General features: G+C 43.9%; 8 protein-coding genes across 8 annotated transcripts; 3 read left to right on the top strand and 5 right to left on the bottom strand.

Annotated features, from left to right (window-relative positions):
- Positions 1 to 7: 7 nt before the first annotated feature.
- LOC6568533 (sphingomyelin phosphodiesterase 1) lies at positions 8 to 2812 on the bottom strand. Its single transcript, XM_001994762.2, has 4 exons — positions 2686 to 2812; positions 1698 to 2592; positions 390 to 1257; positions 8 to 311 (listed from the first exon to the last, which is right to left on the bottom strand). The coding sequence occupies exons 1-4, from the start codon at positions 2810 to 2812 to the stop codon at positions 213 to 215; spliced, it is 1989 nt and encodes a 662-aa protein (XP_001994798.1). The 3' UTR covers positions 8 to 212.
- Positions 2813 to 3662: 850 nt separating this feature from the next.
- Positions 3663 to 6069, bottom strand: LOC6568534 (sphingomyelin phosphodiesterase 1). Its single transcript, XM_001994763.3, has 4 exons — positions 5031 to 6069; positions 4237 to 4954; positions 3954 to 4103; positions 3663 to 3893 (listed from the first exon to the last, which is right to left on the bottom strand). The coding sequence occupies exons 1-4, from the start codon at positions 6050 to 6052 to the stop codon at positions 3792 to 3794; spliced, it is 1992 nt and encodes a 663-aa protein (XP_001994799.1). The 5' UTR covers positions 6053 to 6069; the 3' UTR covers positions 3663 to 3791.
- A 799-nt stretch (positions 6070 to 6868) lies between these two features.
- LOC6568544 (sphingomyelin phosphodiesterase 1) lies at positions 6869 to 9258 on the bottom strand. The gene is made up of 4 exons (XM_001994764.2): positions 8222 to 9258; positions 7421 to 8138; positions 7080 to 7229; positions 6869 to 7019 (listed from the first exon to the last, which is right to left on the bottom strand). The coding sequence occupies exons 1-4, from the start codon at positions 9241 to 9243 to the stop codon at positions 6918 to 6920; spliced, it is 1992 nt and encodes a 663-aa protein (XP_001994800.1). The 5' UTR covers positions 9244 to 9258; the 3' UTR covers positions 6869 to 6917.
- Positions 9259 to 10250: 992 nt separating this feature from the next.
- Positions 10251 to 12424, top strand: LOC6568545 (RING finger protein 37). Its single transcript, XM_001994765.2, has 2 exons — positions 10251 to 11475; positions 11544 to 12424. The coding sequence occupies exons 1-2, from the start codon at positions 10762 to 10764 to the stop codon at positions 12354 to 12356; spliced, it is 1527 nt and encodes a 508-aa protein (XP_001994801.1). The 5' UTR covers positions 10251 to 10761; the 3' UTR covers positions 12357 to 12424.
- Positions 12425 to 13278: 854 nt separating this feature from the next.
- Positions 13279 to 13835, top strand: LOC6568546. The gene has a single exon (XM_001994766.3). It carries the CDS (start codon positions 13294 to 13296, stop codon positions 13786 to 13788), a length of 495 nt encoding a protein of 164 aa, XP_001994802.1. The 5' UTR covers positions 13279 to 13293; the 3' UTR covers positions 13789 to 13835.
- An 8-nt stretch (positions 13836 to 13843) lies between these two features.
- Positions 13844 to 14412, bottom strand: LOC6568547 (28S ribosomal protein S18c, mitochondrial). The gene is made up of 2 exons (XM_032740452.2): positions 14360 to 14412; positions 13844 to 14295 (listed from the first exon to the last, which is right to left on the bottom strand). The coding sequence occupies exons 1-2, from the start codon at positions 14391 to 14393 to the stop codon at positions 13901 to 13903; spliced, it is 429 nt and encodes a 142-aa protein (XP_032596343.1). The 5' UTR covers positions 14394 to 14412; the 3' UTR covers positions 13844 to 13900.
- Positions 14413 to 14614: 202 nt separating this feature from the next.
- LOC116805852 (integumentary mucin A.1-like) lies at positions 14615 to 15555 on the bottom strand. The gene has a single exon (XM_032740690.1). The coding sequence runs from the start codon at positions 15527 to 15529 to the stop codon at positions 14615 to 14617; it is 915 nt and encodes a 304-aa protein (XP_032596581.1). The 5' UTR covers positions 15530 to 15555.
- A 425-nt stretch (positions 15556 to 15980) lies between these two features.
- Positions 15981 to 19995, top strand: LOC6568548 (116 kDa U5 small nuclear ribonucleoprotein component). The gene is made up of 7 exons (XM_001994768.2): positions 15981 to 16128; positions 16426 to 16540; positions 16599 to 17270; positions 17333 to 17424; positions 17754 to 17945; positions 18013 to 19515; positions 19579 to 19995. Exons 2-7 carry the CDS (start codon positions 16427 to 16429, stop codon positions 19934 to 19936), a joined length of 2931 nt encoding a protein of 976 aa, XP_001994804.1. The 5' UTR covers positions 15981 to 16128; position 16426; the 3' UTR covers positions 19937 to 19995.
- Positions 19996 to 20632: the final 637 nt, after the last annotated feature.

Genomic DNA, 20632 nt, shown 5'->3' with positions numbered 1-20632 from the left:
CTCGCCGTTTCGTTTTCATTAGGGGTCTTTATTCGCGTCGATTATTGGACGTGTTTTTATGGCGCAATTTATGGACGCAGTTGCTAATCGAACTAATTAATAACGATATGCTATAAATAAGCCAACTATAATCATTGAGCGACACAGCCAACCAAGATAAGCCATGCATGATGACATTGTTCAAGGATTAACGGTGGACGACTCAATTGCAATTAAAGCCAAAAGCGAAGCAGACACAGTAAACCCATCAATGTGGTGACGCTGTAAGGCATCAATGTGGCTGCACCATCGTCCTTATTCTCGTTCTCAAGCTGCAACAATGGGTAAAAATATAAAACGGGTAAAATAAAAAGGCTAAAAGGGGACATCAAACAATTATCGGTACTCACACTCAACTTAAGTATGGCTTGGAGTTCGCGACAGCGTTGCTTATCCTGGTAATTGCTGGTTGCGAGGCGGCAGATGGTGGTGCTCAAGCAGCTATCAGAGCAGCCGACGTCCAGTTTGGGATCCGCACTGGTGAACTTGTAACGCCAGAATTTGCGCAAGATATTCGGTTCCTTGGCCATTTTCTCGAGCAGCTTGTCGATGCCGTCGGGACTTGTGTCGGTGGTGAACTCTTGCCGGAACTCGTACTCCTTGTACCAATTGGGCGACACATTTGAATTCAGATTGGCCTCGGTTAGGTTGAATGTCCAAGTCTGATGCTCAAGCACCTGCAACGTCTCCGGATGCAGCTCGTATACACGATAGTTAGGATTCTTGTAGGAGTAACTGGTCAGACTGCCGCCATTCCAGGAGACGGCCGCGGCCAAATTTGTTTCCGTATAATGCACATTCATCTCATCCTTGTGCGTGTGTCCATTAAAGATGCCCGTGATCACCTTGCTGAAGCGAGCCACAATGCGATTATATTCTCGGGACCATTCCGTCCAGCAGTCGGAATCGCCCGATGGGATGTGGGTCAATATATGGACATGTTCGCCACTCTTCTCGGCAGCGAGTAGTGTGTCGTGGAACCACTGCAGCTGTTCCAGCACAATAGAACCATCGTACAAGAGCCACCAATTGAACAGATAACAGTCCATGCTGTTCAAAGCAATGATCCGATGGCCTTCACGGGGCGAAAGGGTGTAATAACCACCGCGGCGTATGGTAGTTTCAGCTTCCTTGGGCAGCCACTTGGACCACAGGCTCCACACGTGCCCATAGAGCCAATCAACACGGAGATTATCTGGTATATTTTCATTGCCAAATCTGAGTAAAATATGTTGGAAAAGTATTTGAAATGAGGGCTTAACGTAAAACTTATTTCAGTAATTATGCATACTTGAAAGGTTTGTAATATTCAAGGAATTAATTTAATCACTTACCCATACTTTGCTAAATTAACTAATTTTATTTTTTTAATATTCACTAGAATCCTTAAATATTTGTATAAATTTAATTAAATTCAAATCTTTAAAATACTTACAATTTTAAGTAAAACTTTTGAATTTGAAGCTGATTTAAAAATAGTTTTCATTAACACTCCTTTTTTTCATTTATATAATTTTCAATGATTTTTAAATTGTGTTAAGTTCTTACTTTAACCAGTGTTCGCTATAAGTTAGTCTATAATCCCAGCGTATCAGCGATAACATAATTTAAGATAATCTCAATAATAAAATAAAAATAAGATAAGTGAGTTTACTTACACATTCGCTGGATGTGGCTCGTGATTGCCCAGACAGGGATAGACTGGAATGCTGGGGAAGTGCTCAGTAAGAAGGGCATCGATCTCCGTCAGCATATCCATATTGCCCTTCCTCGTGGTGGACCAGACATTATGTGGCGGCACATCGCCCGTGTGGTAAATCCAATCTAGCTTGTGCGTCTTACTTATATGCTCGAAGGCGTTAACGATCAGGTACCTGGGTGTGTCGCAATTCCTATAGTCACTCCAATATCCTGCTCCATCTGACTCGGCATTGGTGGGGAGTGGATCCCGACAGCACATGCCCTCATCACAGTCCGCCAAACCGCCGCTCTTGTACTCCGGATCATAGTGGATGTCGGTTAGATGAAGAACATTGAAATCCTTGTCGCTGCGGTCGGGCGTTCCAGACTTGGATTCGGTGGGCATATCACCGACAATTTCCAAATTAACGATGTACTCCGACTGATCCGCCTGGCATATCTTGATGGGTAGCATGCCACAAACGCTTTTCGACTCAGCAATCGTCTCATTGAAGATGTAATCGAAAATGGGCCAGTTCAGATCGAATAGACCGGAGCAGACTTCCTGTGTCTGTATGTTGAAATAGTCACAAAAGGTAAGCATCGTCTTCTTGGCATTCTGATCCCGATTCGGTCCAGTGAGTTCGCCATCGGGTCCCGTAAGGGTACGCACGAATACATTGACTGTGGCACGGCAGATTGTACACGTAAAAAACTGATCAGCTGCACTCAGATCCACCAGTGGCTCGGTAAAAATATCCTTCTTGCTGTGAGACGTGCGCAATTCAGCGCCCAATTGCTGTAATCTTGCTGATTCTACGCCCGTTTTCAGATACTTCACCATCTCTTGGCTAATCTCATCCGCAACGCTGGCTGTTTATAGAAAAGATTATCTTGACTTGTGTACTCTGTACTTTCGATTTTTCGTGCGATAAGCAGCTGTTAGGAAATTCAAGTCCGCCCTACCTGAAATGGCTGAGGTGAGTCTCTCCTCACTGGTGAAGCTACTCGGTACTCCGGGCAAACTGCTTGCCCGGACACTGGCCAGTAAGAAAACTACGCCCAACAGCAAAATGTTCCACTGAAAGTTCATGGCTGGATGGCGAAACGTTTAAAACTAAAGAATCCCACTGGCAACCAGTCATATTTATAGAAAGAACAAAACTCTTATCGATCACCAGGCTATCGAAAAGCTCTAAATGATATGTCACCAATAAAACAATTATAAAAGAGATTTTTATGGTAATTGATAAAAAGAAAATGTGTGGTATCTAAACCTAAAGCAAGTAGAAGTCAATAATTTAAAAAACTTAATTGTCTTTTAACAATGACATAAGCATTTACCAACAATAAGACAACCATATTGAAGAGCACCAGATTAGAAATATATGTAAATAGGTTGCAAACGCAACAATCGTTGAAATGTAGAATCGAAATCCGATATTAGAAACTAATTTGGCAATTTTTTTGCAAAACATAAATTGCGGATCTAATATTATTTGCTGCAATAAGACCGTATCGAAACCAAAACTTTGCACCGGAAAATAATAATCGACCCCGTTAATTAAGTAAATATGAATGGTCTTGTGTTAAAGCTGATACACTAACTGTTATATTATTATTATTTTGAAGGCTCTCTCTTGCAATTTTTAATCGGTTCAAGGTATAAGCTTAAAAACCGTCTATTCTAGGCACGCTGAGGATAGCATTCCCTTGCCTCCATTGGAACACTCTCGCTTGGCTTGCCAACCTTTTGTATTATGCTCTACCGTTACCAATGCGTGACCGAATACAGAACTGTTCCGGTTTGACACACCGATTTTATGGCAATTAGGCTTTGCCTAATTGTTTATAAAATTTAATATGTTACCTAGCCTAATCAGCTACCATTTGGTTTTCATGGCCCGGACACTTACAAGCGATAAGTGATTAAAAACATCAGATTAAACAAATCGACAAATTGTAAGTATATTTTCGATTTTGCAATTAATCGTGATCATGATATCAAAGAACAAAAATGAAATGTGCGATTATATAACTTATTATTATTAGTTTACAGATTAAACAAGTCTTTAGAAGCCAATTCTCATGGTGAATACCACTGCCAGCAGCGAAGTGAAGCTCAAAATGCTAAGCGCAGCAGCAGAATCGTCGTCGTCCTCCTCGTTGTCCAACTGTGGAGAATCATAGAGTCGATTTGATTATTGGATATATAACTGGATCCATCAACTTACGGCTACAAAGAGTTTCTGCCTAAGCTCCTCGCAACGCTCCCGCTTATTATTCACTGAAACAGCTGCGGCGCAGAGAGAACCGGCCAGACAATTGCGATCACAACCACCAGTAACCTGTGGGTCCGCAGTGGTGACCTTATAGCGCCAGTACTGAAAAAAAGGAGGTAATGAAAGGGTAACTAGGGAATACATTCGATTAAGGAAAATTCAAAGAAAGAAATTTACCTTTTTATATACAGTTTTAAAATATACCAACAATTGGAGTAGTATGGTTATTATTTACCTTGCGCATTAGATCTGGATTTTCTGCGAACTTATCCAACAATTTGTCAATGCCCGCGGGACTCAAGTCCTCGGTGAACTCCTTGGTGAACTCGTACTCCAGGAACCAATTGGGCTCTTCCGTGGGTTTATTGTTAGCCTCGTTCAAGTGGAAGATGTAGGTGCGATGGTTGGTCACGTCGAAGGTCTCGGAATTAACATCATATACCCTGTAATTTGGGTTCTTGAAGCTGAAGGTGGTCAGGGCACCGCCATTCCAAGCAACTGAAGCCGCATGACCCTCGTCGGAATAATGTACCACCAGCTCATCCTTGTGCGAGTGTCCGTTAAAGATGCCGGAAATTGTCTTATGGAAACGGGTAATGCATCGATTGTACTCTCGAGCCCACACCGCCCAGCAGGTGCCATGACCCGAAGGAATGTGGTTGAGCACATGGACATGCTCACCATTTTTCTCGGCGGCGAGGAGCGTATCGTGGAACCACTCCAATTGTGGAATTTTATCGGTCCCACTGTAATACAGCCAGTAGTTATCCGTATAGCAATCATTGCCGTTTAGGGCAATAATGCGGAAACCCTTCTGAGGGGACACTGTATAGTAACCACCCTTCAGTATAGTCTCCTTGGTCTCCTTGGGCAGCCACTTAGACCAGTCTTCGTACAAGTGCTCATACAGCCACTTGGTGCTTACTTCATTAGGCACTCCTTCGGGGCTGAACCTTTAAAGGTTAAAATAAGCAAAATAACGAATAAATAAAATAAAATAGATAGTTATGTGGTTTAAGGACTCCTTACAGATTGAGTGGATGTGGTTCATGATTGCCAATGCACGGATAGACGGGCACATTGAACACCTTATCAATCTGACCGCTAACCTTACTCAGCACCCCCGTATTTTTCTCTATAGACGTGGCCCAGACCATGTGATCAACCACATCACCCGTCTGATAGATATAGGTGCATTTCTCCGTTTTAACTGCATGATTCAGCGCCGACTCAAGTGTGTGCCAGGGTAAATCGCAATCTCTATAGTCGCCCCAGTAGCCCGCTGCATTAGGTGTACCTTCCGTGCTGCTTTTCTGGCGTTGGCAGCACATGGGCTCATCACAGGTGGCAAGGCTGCCTGGCTCGTACAGCGGATCGTGATGGATGTCCGAGAACTGGCATATCTTGATATCACTCTCACTCTGACGCGGTGTATCCCCCTTAGAACTGGTTGGAGCTTCGACCTTGTCGTCGATTTTTAGGGACCAGTTGTAGTCGGGATTGGAACCCGTGTTGCAGAAATTAAAAGTCAGGAAGAGCGAACAAAAGCTCTGAGAATCCATTTCCGAGTTGCGCATTATATAATCCACAGTTGGAAGCTCTGCGTCGATCAGACCCTCGCATACCTCCTCCGTCTGCAGATTCAATCGTCGACACACATCCATTGCAATTTTCTTCATTATTGCACCACTGTTCTCGCCATGTAGCTCTCCATCCTCATCCCGAATGGTGCGCATAAAAACTCTCATAATGGAGCGACATAGAGTGCAAACCACAAAGCTATCACGCGTCTCCAATTCCGTCAGATCCTTAGTGAAAATGTCCTTTTTGGTATGCGCATTTGCCAGCTGGGTGGTGAGTTGCTTAAACGCCGGAGTCTCGACTCCTGTTTTCAAAAATGTGTAGTATTCCTGCTCTAGACGGTTAGCGACATCGTCGGCAATGTCGGACAGCACCTTGTCTTCCAAGTTAAAGTCCACGGGGACAGTAGGGGGTAGTTGCACCGCGGATACGGCAATAGCTCCGCACAACAATACCAGCAAGCACTTCATGGCATTTGCTGATCCACTGAATCGCGTGCCCCATCGGGAGTGCAATTTATTGATTTCTAAAGACCATAAACGGCAGCTTATCTTTAGCCACCCATTGAATAAAATTGTGGTAATCTGATGTGGCTGTGTTTGTAAGCATAATTAGAAATGACGATAACAAACGCAGTAATATGTGTCCATTGTTCGATTAACGTAAAACTATTGTTTTTGCTATATTCTTCTTGAAAGCTGTATTCCAAAATTCCCAGCGTATCAGAGAGAATTAATAGAAAACTTGTTGCCTGGAGACTCGTCAGCAATGAAGCCACCTCCAGCAGCAAAATGTTCAACTGAAAGTTCATCGCTGGAAGCCGAAGCGGCTGAAACTAATGATTCCCAATGTTATCCACTCATATTTATGTACAAAAAAATATAAAATAATAACAAAATAGATTTTATGGTAGATGATAAAAAAAGCTTTAGTTATAAAGAAATGATAGTCAGGAATTTAGAAAACTTAATTTTCTTTCAACCATGCAAAAAGAACACTACCCGATTAGCAATAATATAAATGAATAAATATATATATACATAATTAATTTCATTTGGAACCATAAAAGAATGTGACACATGTGACCCAAGTTGTATTAGTTTGGACTATTGTTAATAAACGATAATATGATGCTAAGCCTAATCAGCTACCATTTGGTTTTCATGGCCCGGACACCAGCAGCGATAAGTGGTTAAAAATAACAGATTAAACAAATCGACAAACTGTAAGTATATTTTCGATTTTGCACTCAATGTTGATCATGATATCAAAGAACAAAAATGGAATTTGCGATTATATAACTTATTATTATTAGTTTACAGATTAAACAAGTCTTTAGAAGCCAATTCTCATGGTGAACACCACTGCCAGCAGCGAGGTGAGGCTCAAAATGCTAAGCGCAGCAGCAGATCCGTCGTCGTCCTCCTCGTTGTCCAACTGTGGAGAATCATAGAGTTGTTTAGCTCATTGGATATATAATTGGATTCATCAACTTACGGATGTATAGAGTCGTTCCATGAGCTCCTCGCAACGTTCCCGCTGATTGTTCACCGCTATAGCTGCGACGCAGAGCGTATCGGCCAGACAGAAGCGATCACAGCCAGCAGTAATCTGTGGCTCAGCAGTCGTGACCTTAAAACGCCAGTACTTTAAAAAAAAAATAAAGTAATTTTAGGGTCAATACGGGAGTAGTAAAGGTACTCAAAAAATCAGAATACATTCGATTGAGGAAAACCAAAATAAAGAAACTTGCCTGTCTCTACAGATTGTTAACATTTATAAACAATTTCCATAAAATTGCAAAGGTTCAATATAGGAGTAGCAAGGTTATTATTTACCTTGCGCATTAGATCTGGATTTTCTGCGAACTTATCCAACAATTTGTCAATGCCCGCGGGACTCAAGTCCTCGGTGAACTCCTTGGTGAACTCGTACTCCAGGAACCAATTGGGCTCTTCCGTGGGTTTATTGTTAGCCTCGTTCAAGTGGAAGATGTAGGTGCGATGGTTGGTCACGTCGAAGGTCTCGGAGTTCACATCATATACCTTATAATTTGGGTTCTTGTAGCTGGCTGGCGTCACCGCACCGCCATTCCAAGCAACTGATATGGCATGACCCTCGTTGGAATAGTGCACCTTTAACTCATCCTTGTGCGAGTGTCCGTTAAAGATGCCGGAAATTGTCTTATGGAAACGGGTAATGCATCGATTGTACTCTCGAGCCCACACCGCCCAGCAGGTGCCATGACCCGAAGGAATGTGGTTGAGCACATGGACATGCTCACCATTTTTCTCGGCGGCGAGGAGCGTATCGTGGAACCATTCCAATTGTGGAATTTTATCGGTCCCACTGTGATACAGCCAGAAGTTATCCGTATAGCAATCATTGCCGTTTATGGCAATAATGCGGAAACCCTTCTGAGGGGACACTGTATAGTAACCACCCTTCAGTATAGTCTCCTTGGTCTCCTTGGGCAGCCACTTAGACCAGTCTTCGTACAAGTGCTCATACAGCCACTTGGTGCTTACTTCATTAGGCACTCCTTCGGGGCTGAACCTGTTAAAGGTTAAAATAAGCAAAATAACGAATAAATAAAAAACAAATAAAAAAGATAGTTCTGTGGTTTAAGGACTACTTACAGATTGAGTGGATGTGGTTCATGATTGCCAATGCACGGATAGACGGGCACATTGAACACCTTATCAATCTGACCGCTAACCTTACTCAGCACCCCCGTATTTTTCTCTATAGACGTGGCCCAGACCATGTGATCAACCACATCACCCGTCTGATAGATATAGGTGCATTTCTCCGTTTTAACTGCATGATTCAGCGCCGACTCAAGTGTGTGCCAGGGTAAATCGCAATCTCTATAGTCGCCCCAGTAGCCCGCTGCATTAGGTGTGCCTTCCGTGCTGCTTTTCTGACGTTGGCAGCACATGGGCTCATCACAGGTGGCAAGGCTGCCTGGCTCGTACAGCGGATCGTGATGGATGTCCGAGAACTGGCATATCTTGATATCACTCTCACTCTGACGCGGTGTATCCCCCTTAGAGCTGGTTGGAGCTTCGACTTTGTCGTCGATTTTTAGGGACCAGTTGTAGTCGGGATTGGAACCCGTGTTGCAGAAATTAAAAGTCAGGAAGAGCGAACAAAAGCTCTGAGAATCCATTTCCGAGTTGCGCATTATATAATCCACAGTTGGAAGCTCTGCGTCGATCAGACCCTCGCATACCTCCTCCGTCTGCAGATTCAATCGTCGACACACATCCATTGCAATTTTCTTCATTATTGCACCACTGTTCTCGCCATGTAGCTCTCCATCCTCATCCCGAATGGTGCGCATAAAAACTCTCATAATGGAGCGACAGAGAGTGCAAACCACAAAGCTATCACGCGTCTCCAATTCCGTCAGATCCTTAGTGAAAATGTCCTTTTTGGTATGCGCATTTGCCAGCTGGGTGGTGAGTTGCTTAAACGCCGGAGTCTCGACTCCTGTTTTCAAAAATGTGTAGTATTCCTGCTCTAGACGGTTAGCGACATCGTCGGCAATGTCGGACAGCACCTTGTCTTCCAAGTTAAAGTCCACGGGGACAGTAGGGGGTAGTTGCACCGCGGATACGGCAATAGCTCCGCACAACAATACCAGCAAGCACTTCATGGCATTTGCTGATCCACTGAATCGCGTGCCCCATCGGGAGTGCAATTTATTGATTTCTAAAGACCATAAACGGCAGCTTATCTTTAGCCACCCATTGAATAAAATTGTGGTAATCTGATGTGGCTGATAGGGATGGATAGCATAATCAGCAGCTTGTTCCATACAGTTTGCTTATACATATACTTATTGTGTTTTCTTGTTAATATCTGCGATTTGTTATTTCGAAGCAATACGGCGAATTTGCTGCGTTTTGTATTTGTGTGTATAGACGAGAAACGTGAGTAATTGAAAGCTACGATAGCAAACATAGGAGCATTATATAAAAACATAAGAACGATTTCCTTGATGCTCTAGACTGTTTGCCAACTAAGGAAATACTGAAGAAATTAACTGTGAGTGTCATCTGCAGCCCATTACGTCCATTGCCCTTCAACTTGCATATATCTATGTAAAATGAATGAAAGCCCTACTCCTGACTTCATTGAAGTCAGTTGGAATTGCTAAGAATTGGCAGACTAAGCAGGCGTTGACAGTCAGCAAAGGCAGTCGTTCATAAGTATAAAATAATCAGTTGTTGTCGAGCAGTCGTCGTGCGTTATTAAGTTGAGAGAAATAATTAATAAACAGCGAGCAGTTTAAATACCGATTTCATTCAGTCATGTGAGTCATCAAATATATCTATAATACACAAAAGATTTCTAAATTTACAACAAACTTATCCAAAAGCAGCGAACATTTTTTCAAAATCCACAAATGCGCTCATTTTCGATAGCTTTTTTGTGTCAATCGGTTTATGTATACCTATCGATAGTCTTGCTCAAAACTAACACTGAGTAATTTGAGAACTCACAATATAAATTACGACAAACGTAGTTTTATTATGTTTTGAATCTTGTTAGGTGTTAAATTTCGATTTGTTAAAACTCGCATTTCAATACCAACAAGAAACACAAACGGCTATAACTATATTTAATAAAAAAAATACTACAATTCCTCTAGTGTATCTATGCGTTTGTATGGCAACCCTAGCTTAATGCAGCTGGCATCATAATTCTAAACAGCTGAGTTATTACCCATTAAAACACGAGAGGAAAAAGAGCAAAGAATATCTGGAAAAAATCAAGGATTGTTGGGGAAAAATACAATAAAACTATACACATAATAATATCAGTGCGTTGATATTCAATATATATAAAAATATAAACATTTGTTACGCGTGTGTGTGTGTGCTCGCGTACATGAGAAGCGTGAGTAATAATTGTAAACGACGATAGCAGCAAACACAGGAGCCCAGCAGTGACGCCATTTTCTGTGCAAATCAGCAAAGAAAAAAATCAAAATCAGAGCAGGTGGGGCAAAAATCAGACGCAACGGCAACGCCGCGTGACCAAATAGACGAACAACAGCAGAGACAGCGACAGAAAGAGAGAGAGAGAGAGGAAGAGAACGCGGACCGGATACGGGCAGACAGGAAAACAACAGATCAAAAAAAAAAAAAAACCAAACCGCATAAATTCAATGAGCAGTCTAATCAACTTTCTCAATCCGAAACTCAAGCCGTCTGTGGAATGTGATGCCGTCTGCGAGGATGGCTACACGGCTGCCAATCTCATTGCGGACGATGCCGAGCAGGTGGAGCGTGGTTTTATGTGCTTTGCCGTCTGCAAGCCACCCGTTGAGATTGTCTTTGACTTTCCCAAGGCCATCGATTTGAAGGTGATCAAACTGTGGCCCAGTTCCGGTGCCCTGCGCTCCACGGGCTTCGAGGTCCACGGCAAATACGATGGCATCTGGGAACGTGTCGCCTATGTGCGTGACCTACCCAAGGGTATGGATTCGGTCACTTTCTGCTACCAGAGCGATTACAATTCACGTAGCAGTGCCGCCGCCGCCCAACAGCACAGCGAGAAAGTGTTCTTCTTTAAGACGGCCCACAAAATCCTGGGCACCACAAACAGCGTAAAGATTGTCATACGGGCAACGGAACGTTGTCCGCCGGTGCTGCGCAAAATACAAATGTGGGGTCTGCCCGCACGCAGCCTGGACAAAGCGGATCGCGAGTTAATGAAGACAATTTGGAGCGAGATAAGTGATCCGTACGGCCTGAGGGATCAGGCCCAGCAGCAGCAGGCGGGCCAACGTTCGCCCTCGCGTCACATTCCCGAGCTGCGCGAACAGTCCTCACTGGAGATACCCGAGGAGTTTCTTGACTCCATCACTTGGGAGCTAATGGTGCGTAGCCTGATTAATCCTAATTCTCCTATCCTAGCTGATGGCAAGCAACGTTTCTTTATATTTAGACATTTCCCACGGTGCTGCCATCTGGCAAGGTTGTCGACCAGTCTACCATAGATAAGCACGCGGAGGAGGAGGCCAAGTGGGGTCGCCTGCCATCCGATCCGTTCACGGGCCTCGAATACACCTCACAGCGCAAAGCGATACTAAATCTGGCGATTAAGGCACGCATCGAAAAGTTTCTAATGGAGCACTCGGAGCACTTCAAGTCGGTGCCCCGTTGCCTGGGCAGCTCGCGCATGCGTCGCCGCCACGCCTCCCAATTCGCCAGTCACATGTGCCTGCCGCCGGGCAGCAGTCTGGCAGCTGGCACATATTCCTCATTGAGCAGCGTTTACAAGCAGCATCTGCATCAGCAGCGCAAGACCAAATCGACCGTAACGGCTACGGCGACATCGGCTTTCTCAGGCAGCGGTTCCCTTTCGCCCACTTCGCCGCCAGCAGCGAAACGGCTGCGACCCACTTACTCCACATCATCTACCGTTAGCGCCACAGTCACTGCCAGCAATGCTGCAATCGATCCAACCACGACATCGACACCGACATCCTCTTCGGGCAGCACGGCAACGTCTTCCATTGACCAGGCCATCCAAACGGCTCTGCAGAAGATCACCCGTTTCTCGCAGGTGGGCAGCGCCACACCGCTGCAACCGCCGAGTTGCATCAACTGTCGCAGCGGTCAGTTCGCCTACGAGATTCGCACCTGTCGCCATCTCGTCTGTCGCGAGTGCCTCGTCATGTTGTCCGCGACGCAGCAGTGCGTCTGCAAGGTCACGTTCAGGGGCGTCGACGTGGAGCGCTATCACAAGCTGCCGTAGTCGTCTGCGACGCAATATATACGATATATAGTCTCTTATTCTAGTGCTTCAATATATATATATATATATATATATGTATATATCTATATATATACATATATATATGTAATAATTAGGTTCGTTTGTAAGCGCTTTTTGTTTGCCAATCGGAGCAGATTTCTTTTTAATATTCATGTGTCTTCTAATTCAGATTTTGATTATTCAGTTTTTTAAGCGCCCCCTCGTAGAATAATTTCTAATCATATCAGCGTCGATTTTAGCAAGTGCTGAGATTCTTTTTTACCTATTTCCTTTACCTTTGAATTCGAAGCCAAAATACACTTGGAATGGATGGTGGATGGTGGATGGCGAGTGGATGGTAGATAGATGCGCTCATTCCTCCAATTATCAGTATCAGGTCACACTTAGTCGGCATTGCGATTAAACTTAGTATATATACTAGTATACGTATGTATTGTATAATTAATTAAATAGCAGATAAAGCGCGCATAATTTTTGTAGACTTTATACAACTCACCCCTTGCCCCCAACTGAAGAAAGGACGAGATCAAGCGCAAAGTTTATATATTCAGAAATTAAATAAAGTTTAATAAAAAAAAATATGGATCCTATTTTATTAATGGGTAGATTTTAGAGAAACAAATTAAAGGTAAATGTTTGAAAACTTGTTTCTTTTTTAAATTGACAAACAGGTTATTAAAATATTAGCATGTTTTTTCTAAGCAAAATACGAGAATTGAAATCAGCGCAGCATTAACAGTAATTAATGTCACAGCTTGGAAACAGCTGTTAATAAAATCCATTGGAATCTGAAAATCACAATATGACAACATTCTTATGTATGTGTGTGTGTATATACATATTTTGTGTGTGCGTCGCATTGTTAAATAATTTAATTGTCTGGCAACGCCTGGCCCATTATTAGCTAGAACGAAGCATGGCTGAGAGTGCGAATGAAACACCGCAACCGAAGCGTCGCTTAGGATTAAGACTGCGCAAGGGAGTTAGCACTACACCAGGCCAAAGACGGCAGCCATTGCAACAGACGCCAATCGCAGTGAAAAGTGTGGAGACTCCACGCGCACTGGAAACTCCACTTAATGTAAGAAAAGCAAACTCGACAAGTTGCCGACGCCTGGGCTTATCACATAAGCGGAAGGATCTAAGCAAGAAGAAATTGGAATTTGCAGACACAGCAATCGAGCACGAACTTACGAAAGCCGCTCAAAAGACGCCGGCAGAAACGCCAATCAACAATTGGAGACAAAGCAAAATAATTGAACTCGAGGCAGACATCGAAGTTTGGAGAAATGGTTTTATGGCGGCTACGAAGGACTTGCAGGACTTGTTTGAACCACGAGCCACAAAGGAGACGCTGCTAAGACAGCTGGGCATACCGTTGGAAATGCTACAATACTTGGATGAAGACTGAAAACTACTGAAATTAATATGTATATGTATATAGATATAGATATATAGCATAGATAATTAGCTGTAAAATGTATTTCAATACCGTACAAAAAAAAGAACATAATGAAAACAACTCAGTATTTATGGGGTCGCGCTGGTTTCTCGGGATCGAAGAGCTTTGGGTCGTGCAGGAATTCGAGATCCTTGTGATATCCGGGCATTAGGAGACAGTGCTGGGCACGTAAAATGGCTTGTTCGACATGCTCCTGTTTCTGCTTGCATAATCCGGTTATGTGTCGGCCGTAAATGCGACCTGTATACGGCGACTGAAACTGCGATAGCAGCTTCACATTCTTGTAGTGCGGCACAATGTTGTGCTTGCACAAGATGCACTCCTGGCGATCCTTCTCGAAGGGATTCGCCATTTCGATCGGTTCGTCAGATTCTGCTCTAATTCCCTCCTCATTCACAGCGTTGGCCACATTGGCTGCATACAAACGTGGTTGCATCTGGCGAACTGCCACACTGGCTGGAATTGAGCGATAAACAGTTGGCTACATTTTTATTTATAGTTTAATTCATATTTCATTTACCATTTTTAGCAATTAGCCGTGTTAACTTAAACATTTTTAATATTTGCAGTTTACTTTGTTACTAGGGCTGACACATTTGTGAGTGTATGAAAAATTGTTGTGTCCCTGAACTCAACTTGATATCTGTGGCGGCTCTGCAGCCCTGGCAAGCATGTTTATGCCGTGCGGCATTTCATGATTTTTAATCGACTGATGTATAGAAAACTCTGTGGTATTTGCTTTTAAAGTATATTCTTTATTTATATTAATTTACAATTAGTCCCAATCAGTTTCGGGCATTATATCTGAAGAATATGTGTACCTTTTCGGCTGAGGTCTTATGATGTCATCTATAAGATTTGCAGTCCTACCGGTTGTTGTTGTTGTAAACGTTTCGGTTGTGGTCTCCTCTCCTTTTTCATTTAAACTGGGCGTACTCGTCTCCAAAAATTGTGTTTCAGTTGTGGTCTCTCCACTTTCATTCAAGCTGGGCGTACTCGTCTCCAAAAATTGTGTTTCAGTTGTGGTCTCCTCTCCACTTTCATTCAAACTGGGCGTACTCGTCCCCATAAATAGTATTTCAGCTGTGGTCGTCTCATTTGCCGCAGGTGTCAACTCTGTTGTAGACACGGGCAATAGTGTTGTCGTCTCGGGCAATTCTGTTGTAGTTTCTGGCTGGAATGTCGTCGTAGTCATCAATTGTGTGGAATATATTGGTAATAGGGTTGTTGTATCTCCAAATTCTGTGGTTGTTTCCTGCATTGTTGAAAATGTTGTTGTAGTTTCAGCTGGAAGGCTAACGGTAGTTCCATCTGTGGATGTTGTTGCAGTTTCGCAGAAATCGATTACAGAATCCATCGATTCAGTTGTTGTGAACGATTCTTCGCTTGTCGAAATGATTTCATTATTTTCGGTGCTTTCGATGAAATTTGTGCCGTAATTTGAGGTCGTAGTTTCGAAACCAGAAGTGCCGGCAATGATCGACAGCAACAAAGTGGACATTTCTGGCAACTCTGTGGTACTTTCCCATATTCCAGTTGTGGATTCCATCGTTGTTGCACTAGTCTCTTCCACTATTTGATTTGCTTTCGTTGTATTTTCCCATTCTTCCAAAGTGCTGCTTGTTGTAGATTTTGTTGCAGGTATTTCGGTGGTTATCCTGTTTAATCCGCTAAATGGCGCATATTTCATCACATTGTACGGCTTGTGAATACTGACATAATATTTTGCCAATTTATACCAATCTTCTGAACTTTCAATTTTATTCGGCAAGGATTTGGAGTTATCATTATTATTGTATAATTCACCATTGATTATGGCATTAAAATATTGCGCTAACAACAAAAATAGGCAGACTCTCATTTCGATGTGTTTGGGCGCAGATGACACGGTTGACTGATGACATGTAATTTAAATCTGCAGCTGTCTACCTGATCTACCCCCTCACGCATTTATTTTCTTTTTACCTGTTTTAATGATCGTTAAGGGTTGGTCTGTAAAAAAAACCGTGAAAATCGCTGCTCATTTAAATATTGTTTTCGCGCCAGGGCTGCGTAGTATGCTCGCATTGAATGTAGTTGGCAACAGTGCGCAATCGTTACATCTGGGCACACTTATGCCGGCCAGCTGTGCGCTTGTTTCTGTAGAAGAAGAAGAGTCAGAGTGGCGTGCGTTTTATTTCGTGTTTTCTCGCTACAAAATTTTATTAATTACTAATATAAGAAAATCAATATTTGTAATTTGATTAAATACAGTTCATAGGCATTAACAACACTTGATTTGTAGTCAAGGTGAGTCAAAGTTGTGGTTAGTTGAGCTAGTTTCAATTTGCCGGTGTTAAAACAAGCAAACGTTTACGGTGTTGAGATTAGGGTGGACCGCATTTATATAAATATTGTTAATATTAGAAAAAAATATTTGTAAATTGTCTTAAAACTGTATGTCCATGAAACACAATTGATTTGTAGTCAACGTTAGTAACAGTTCTTGTGTCTAATTGTAATAGTTTGGCTTTGCCGGTTTTAGATTAGGGTGGACCGCCTTTTTCATGATAAGAAACTAAAATGATAAATTGGTGTATTTTGCAGAATGGATTCCGATTTGTATGATGAGTTTGGCAATTATATAGGACCCGATTTGGATAGCGATGAGGACGATGACCAAAGCATTTATGGTCAGCCCGATGTGACCGATGATCCAGATGTAAGTTTTGTTGCAGTCGTTTTTATTATTGCAATGCTTAAAATTTAATATCTCGTAGGAGGATGCATTGGATGAGGATGAGGCGGAGCCGCAGGACGATGAGGAGAAAGAGGTGACGGCCGTTGTGTTGCACGAGGATAAACGCTACTATCCCTCGGCTGTGGAGGTTTATGGGCCCGATGTGGAGACAATTGTGCAGGAGGAGGATGCCCAGCCATTGGATAAGCCGCTCATTGAGCCGGTAAAGAAGCTCAAATTTCAGATCAAGGAACAGGATCTGCCCGAAACCACCTACGATATGGAGTTCATGGCGGATCTTATGGACACTCCGCCACTGATACGCAATGTGGCACTTGTCGGCCATTTGCACCATGGCAAAACGACATTCGTCGATTGTCTGATACGGCAGACGCATCCGCAGTTTGAGAATATGGAGGAGCGATCGCTGCGCTACACGGACACGCTCTTCACGGAGCAGGAGCGCGGCTGCAGCATCAAGGCGACGCCGGTGACTCTCGTCCTGCAGGATGTCAAGCAGAAGAGCTATTTGCTGAACATCTTCGATACGCCAGGCCATGTGAACTTCTCCGACGAGGCAACCGCTGCGATGCGCATGAGCGATGGCGTCGTCCTCTTCATCGATGCCTCCGAGGGTGTCATGCTCAACACGGAGCGACTGCTTAAGCACGCCGTCCAGGAGCGACTGGCCATCACTGTGTGCATCAACAAGGTGCGTTAAATAATCATTATTTGAGTTGTTTGCCATTATAATCGGGGCTCTCTTTCGTTCAGATCGATCGTCTCATTCTGGAGCTGAAGCTACCGCCACAGGATGCATACTTCAAGCTGAAGCACATTGTGGAGGAAGTCAACAGTTTGTTGAGGTGAGTGCAGATTTGGCTGGTATCTGGCATTCAATTTCAACTGAATTCATTCGAGACTATTAACACGTTAATCAACCTTTGATACAGTTGCGAACAAAATAATAGCACAGCTGCCACACGAATGAAAAAACAAACCCAATAACATCTTCTGATGATCTTTCAATCTTGTAGGCTAAAATTAGAATGTATTAAGATTTATATTCATTATTGTTTATTGGGTTGTTTTCGATATTGAATGATTGCTGAATATGAAGAAGGAATACTTTCTTACAATCTGATTTAAGATTTGTTATATTTATTAACTTTGTTATATCTCTTAACATTCCTAGCACTTATGGCAGCGCTGAGGATAATCTAATGGTGTCGCCCGTGTTGGGTAACGTTTGCTTTGCCAGTTCGCTTTACGGATTTTGCTTTACGCTGAAATCGTTTGCCAAGCTGTATGCGGACACCTACGAGGGCGTCAACTACATCGAGTTTGCCAAGCGACTCTGGGGCGACATGTACTTTCACAGCAAGTCGTAAGTAAATAGATACTAAATAAATATATCACATAGATACCTAATTCAAGGATCTTCTTTGGTACAGTCGCAAATTTACGAGGAAACCGCCGCATAGCTCGGCACAGCGCAGCTTTGTGGAGTTCATATTGGAGCCGATGTACAAGCTGATTGCCCAGGTGGTGGGTGATGTGGATACCACGTTGTCCGACACCTTGTCGGAGCTGCATGTGCGCGTCTCCAAGGATGAGATGAAGTCCAATATACGGCCATTGTTGCGTGTGGTCTGCAATCGTTTTATGGGCGATTGCAGCGGCTTTGTTGAAATGTGTGTGGAGCACATCAAATCACCGCTGGAGAATGCCAAACGGAAGGTCGATCACATTTATACGGGTCCCAAGGAGGGCGACATTTACCGGGACATGATCATGTGCAATCAGTACGGCACACTGATGGTGCACAGCTCCAAGATGTATCCCAACGATGATTGCACCTTCTTTCAGGTGCTCGCGCGCATTGTGTCCGGCACACTGCAGGCCGGGCAGGAGGTGCGTGTGCTGGGCGAAAATTATACGCTCCAGGATGAGGAAGATTCACGCATTCTACAAATTGGACGACTTTGGGTGTACGAGGCGCGCTACAAGGTTGAATTGAATCGTGTGCCCGCCGGCAATTGGGTGCTCATCGAGGGTATTGATCAGTGCATTGTGAAAACGTCCAGCATTGTGGACATCAATGTGCCCGAGGATCTCTACATATTCCGACCGCTTAAGTTCAACACACAAAGCATTATCAAGATTGCTGTGGAGCCGGTGAATCCCTCCGAGTTACCCAAAATGTTGGACGGCTTGCGTAAGGTAAACAAATCGTATCCGTTGCTCTCCACTCGCGTCGAGGAGTCCGGCGAACACGTTATCCTGGGCACGGGTGAACTCTATTTGGATTGCGTGATGCACGATCTGCGCAAGATGTACTCGGAGATTGATATCAAGGTGGCCGATCCTGTGGTCGCATTCTGTGAGACAGTGGTGGAGACGAGCTCGCTGAAATGCTTCGCCGAGACGCCCAACAAGAAGAACAAGATTACCATGATATCTGAGCCGCTGGAAAAGGGTCTGGCCGAGGATATTGAGAACGAAACGGTCTGCATCAATTGGAACAAGAAGCGCATCGGAGAATTCTTTCAGATCAACTACGACTGGGATTTGCTGGCGGCACGTTCCATCTGGGCATTTGGACCGGACACAACGGGTCCGAACATTCTCGTCGATGATACGCTGCCCTCCGAGGTCGATAAGAATCTGCTGACTGCCGTCCGTGAGTCCATCGTGCAAGGCTTTCAGTGGGGCACCCGGGAGGGTCCGCTATGCGAGGAGCCCATACGCAATGTCAAGTTCAAGATTCTCGATGCTGTCATTGCCAACGAGGCACTACATCGTGGCGGTGGCCAGATCATTCCCACGGCACGTCGTGTCGCCTACTCGGCCTTCCTCATGGCCACGCCCCGTCTAATGGAGCCCTATCTGTTTGTCGAGGTCCAGGCACCAGCCGATTGTGTCTCTGCCGTCTACACGGTCCTGGCGCGGCGCAGGTGAGTAATCCCAACGCACACACTGACTTGGTATTCTTGACTCATCTTCTGTTTACCTTGCAGAGGTCACGTTACGCAGGATGCACCCGTTTCGGGCTCGCCCATTTACACAATCAAAGCATTTATACCCGCCATCGATTCGTTTGGCTTCGAAACCGATCTGCGCACCCACACTCAAGGTCAGGCCTTCTGTCTGTCCGTCTTCCATCACTGGCAAATCGTTCCTGGCGATCCGCTGGATAAGAGCATCATAATACGACCGCTGGAGCCACAGCAAGCCTCGCATTTGGCCCGTGAGTTCATGATCAAGACGCGTCGGCGCAAGGGTCTCTCCGAGGATGTCTCCATCAACAAATTCTTCGACGATCCCATGTTGTTGGAGCTGGCGCGACAGGATGTGCTGCTCAATTATCCACTTTAGTTTTAGTCTTGCAAGTGAATCAATAAAAGGCTGCTTAGTGGCCAATGTCTTTAGAGGAATTGGTAGTTTGTGGATCAATTGAAATACTAATAAGGTTAAAAGAAGTAACAAAGATTCACATAGAATACTCAAATGTCTGCTGATTGTTCCTAAGCTCATTCACATAAAGCCATAGCTATCAAGGCATGAAGTAGGCTGTTATAAGGCAGATACGGTATGTTCACGTGTAGAGTGCCTGGATAGGATCATTGGATAACAATGCACTGTATCTCAGGTGACGGCGGCATTACGGGAATACATTTCTTTGACGTTCTCGCCTGGAGGTGAGCCATCTTACCTTTCTGGGATGCTGTACCATTTTGAATACGCAACTAGAGATTGAGAATTATTGGCTATGATATCAAACATACAAATTACTGTCTTAATATGAGTAAAAACTCACAAGCTAATAAAAGTTGCGAGACTCCAGAATATATTCCGGAATATTGTGCCCGGCAATAAGCTGACTGGGACTCTCTCAGCTAGGAGCTTGCAGCCAAAATACTTGTGAAATAATAGCTATAAGTCCAAACATTGCTGTATTCCCTTTTTTTTTTACCATTTTGAACGCAAATCATTTTAAATGTAAAGTTGTGATATAGGAGAGGATAAGCTGTCCCCAATGCCCCGCATACGTCTAGGCTACGAATATGGTAG

The sequence above is a fragment of the Drosophila grimshawi genome, unplaced genomic scaffold, assembly GCF_018153295.1.
Source record: "Drosophila grimshawi isolate 15287-2541.00 unplaced genomic scaffold, ASM1815329v1 contig_311, whole genome shotgun sequence".
Classification (NCBI taxonomy): Eukaryota; Metazoa; Arthropoda; class Insecta; order Diptera; family Drosophilidae; genus Drosophila; species Drosophila grimshawi.
This window is presented reverse-complemented; position numbering and strand designations above follow the sequence as displayed.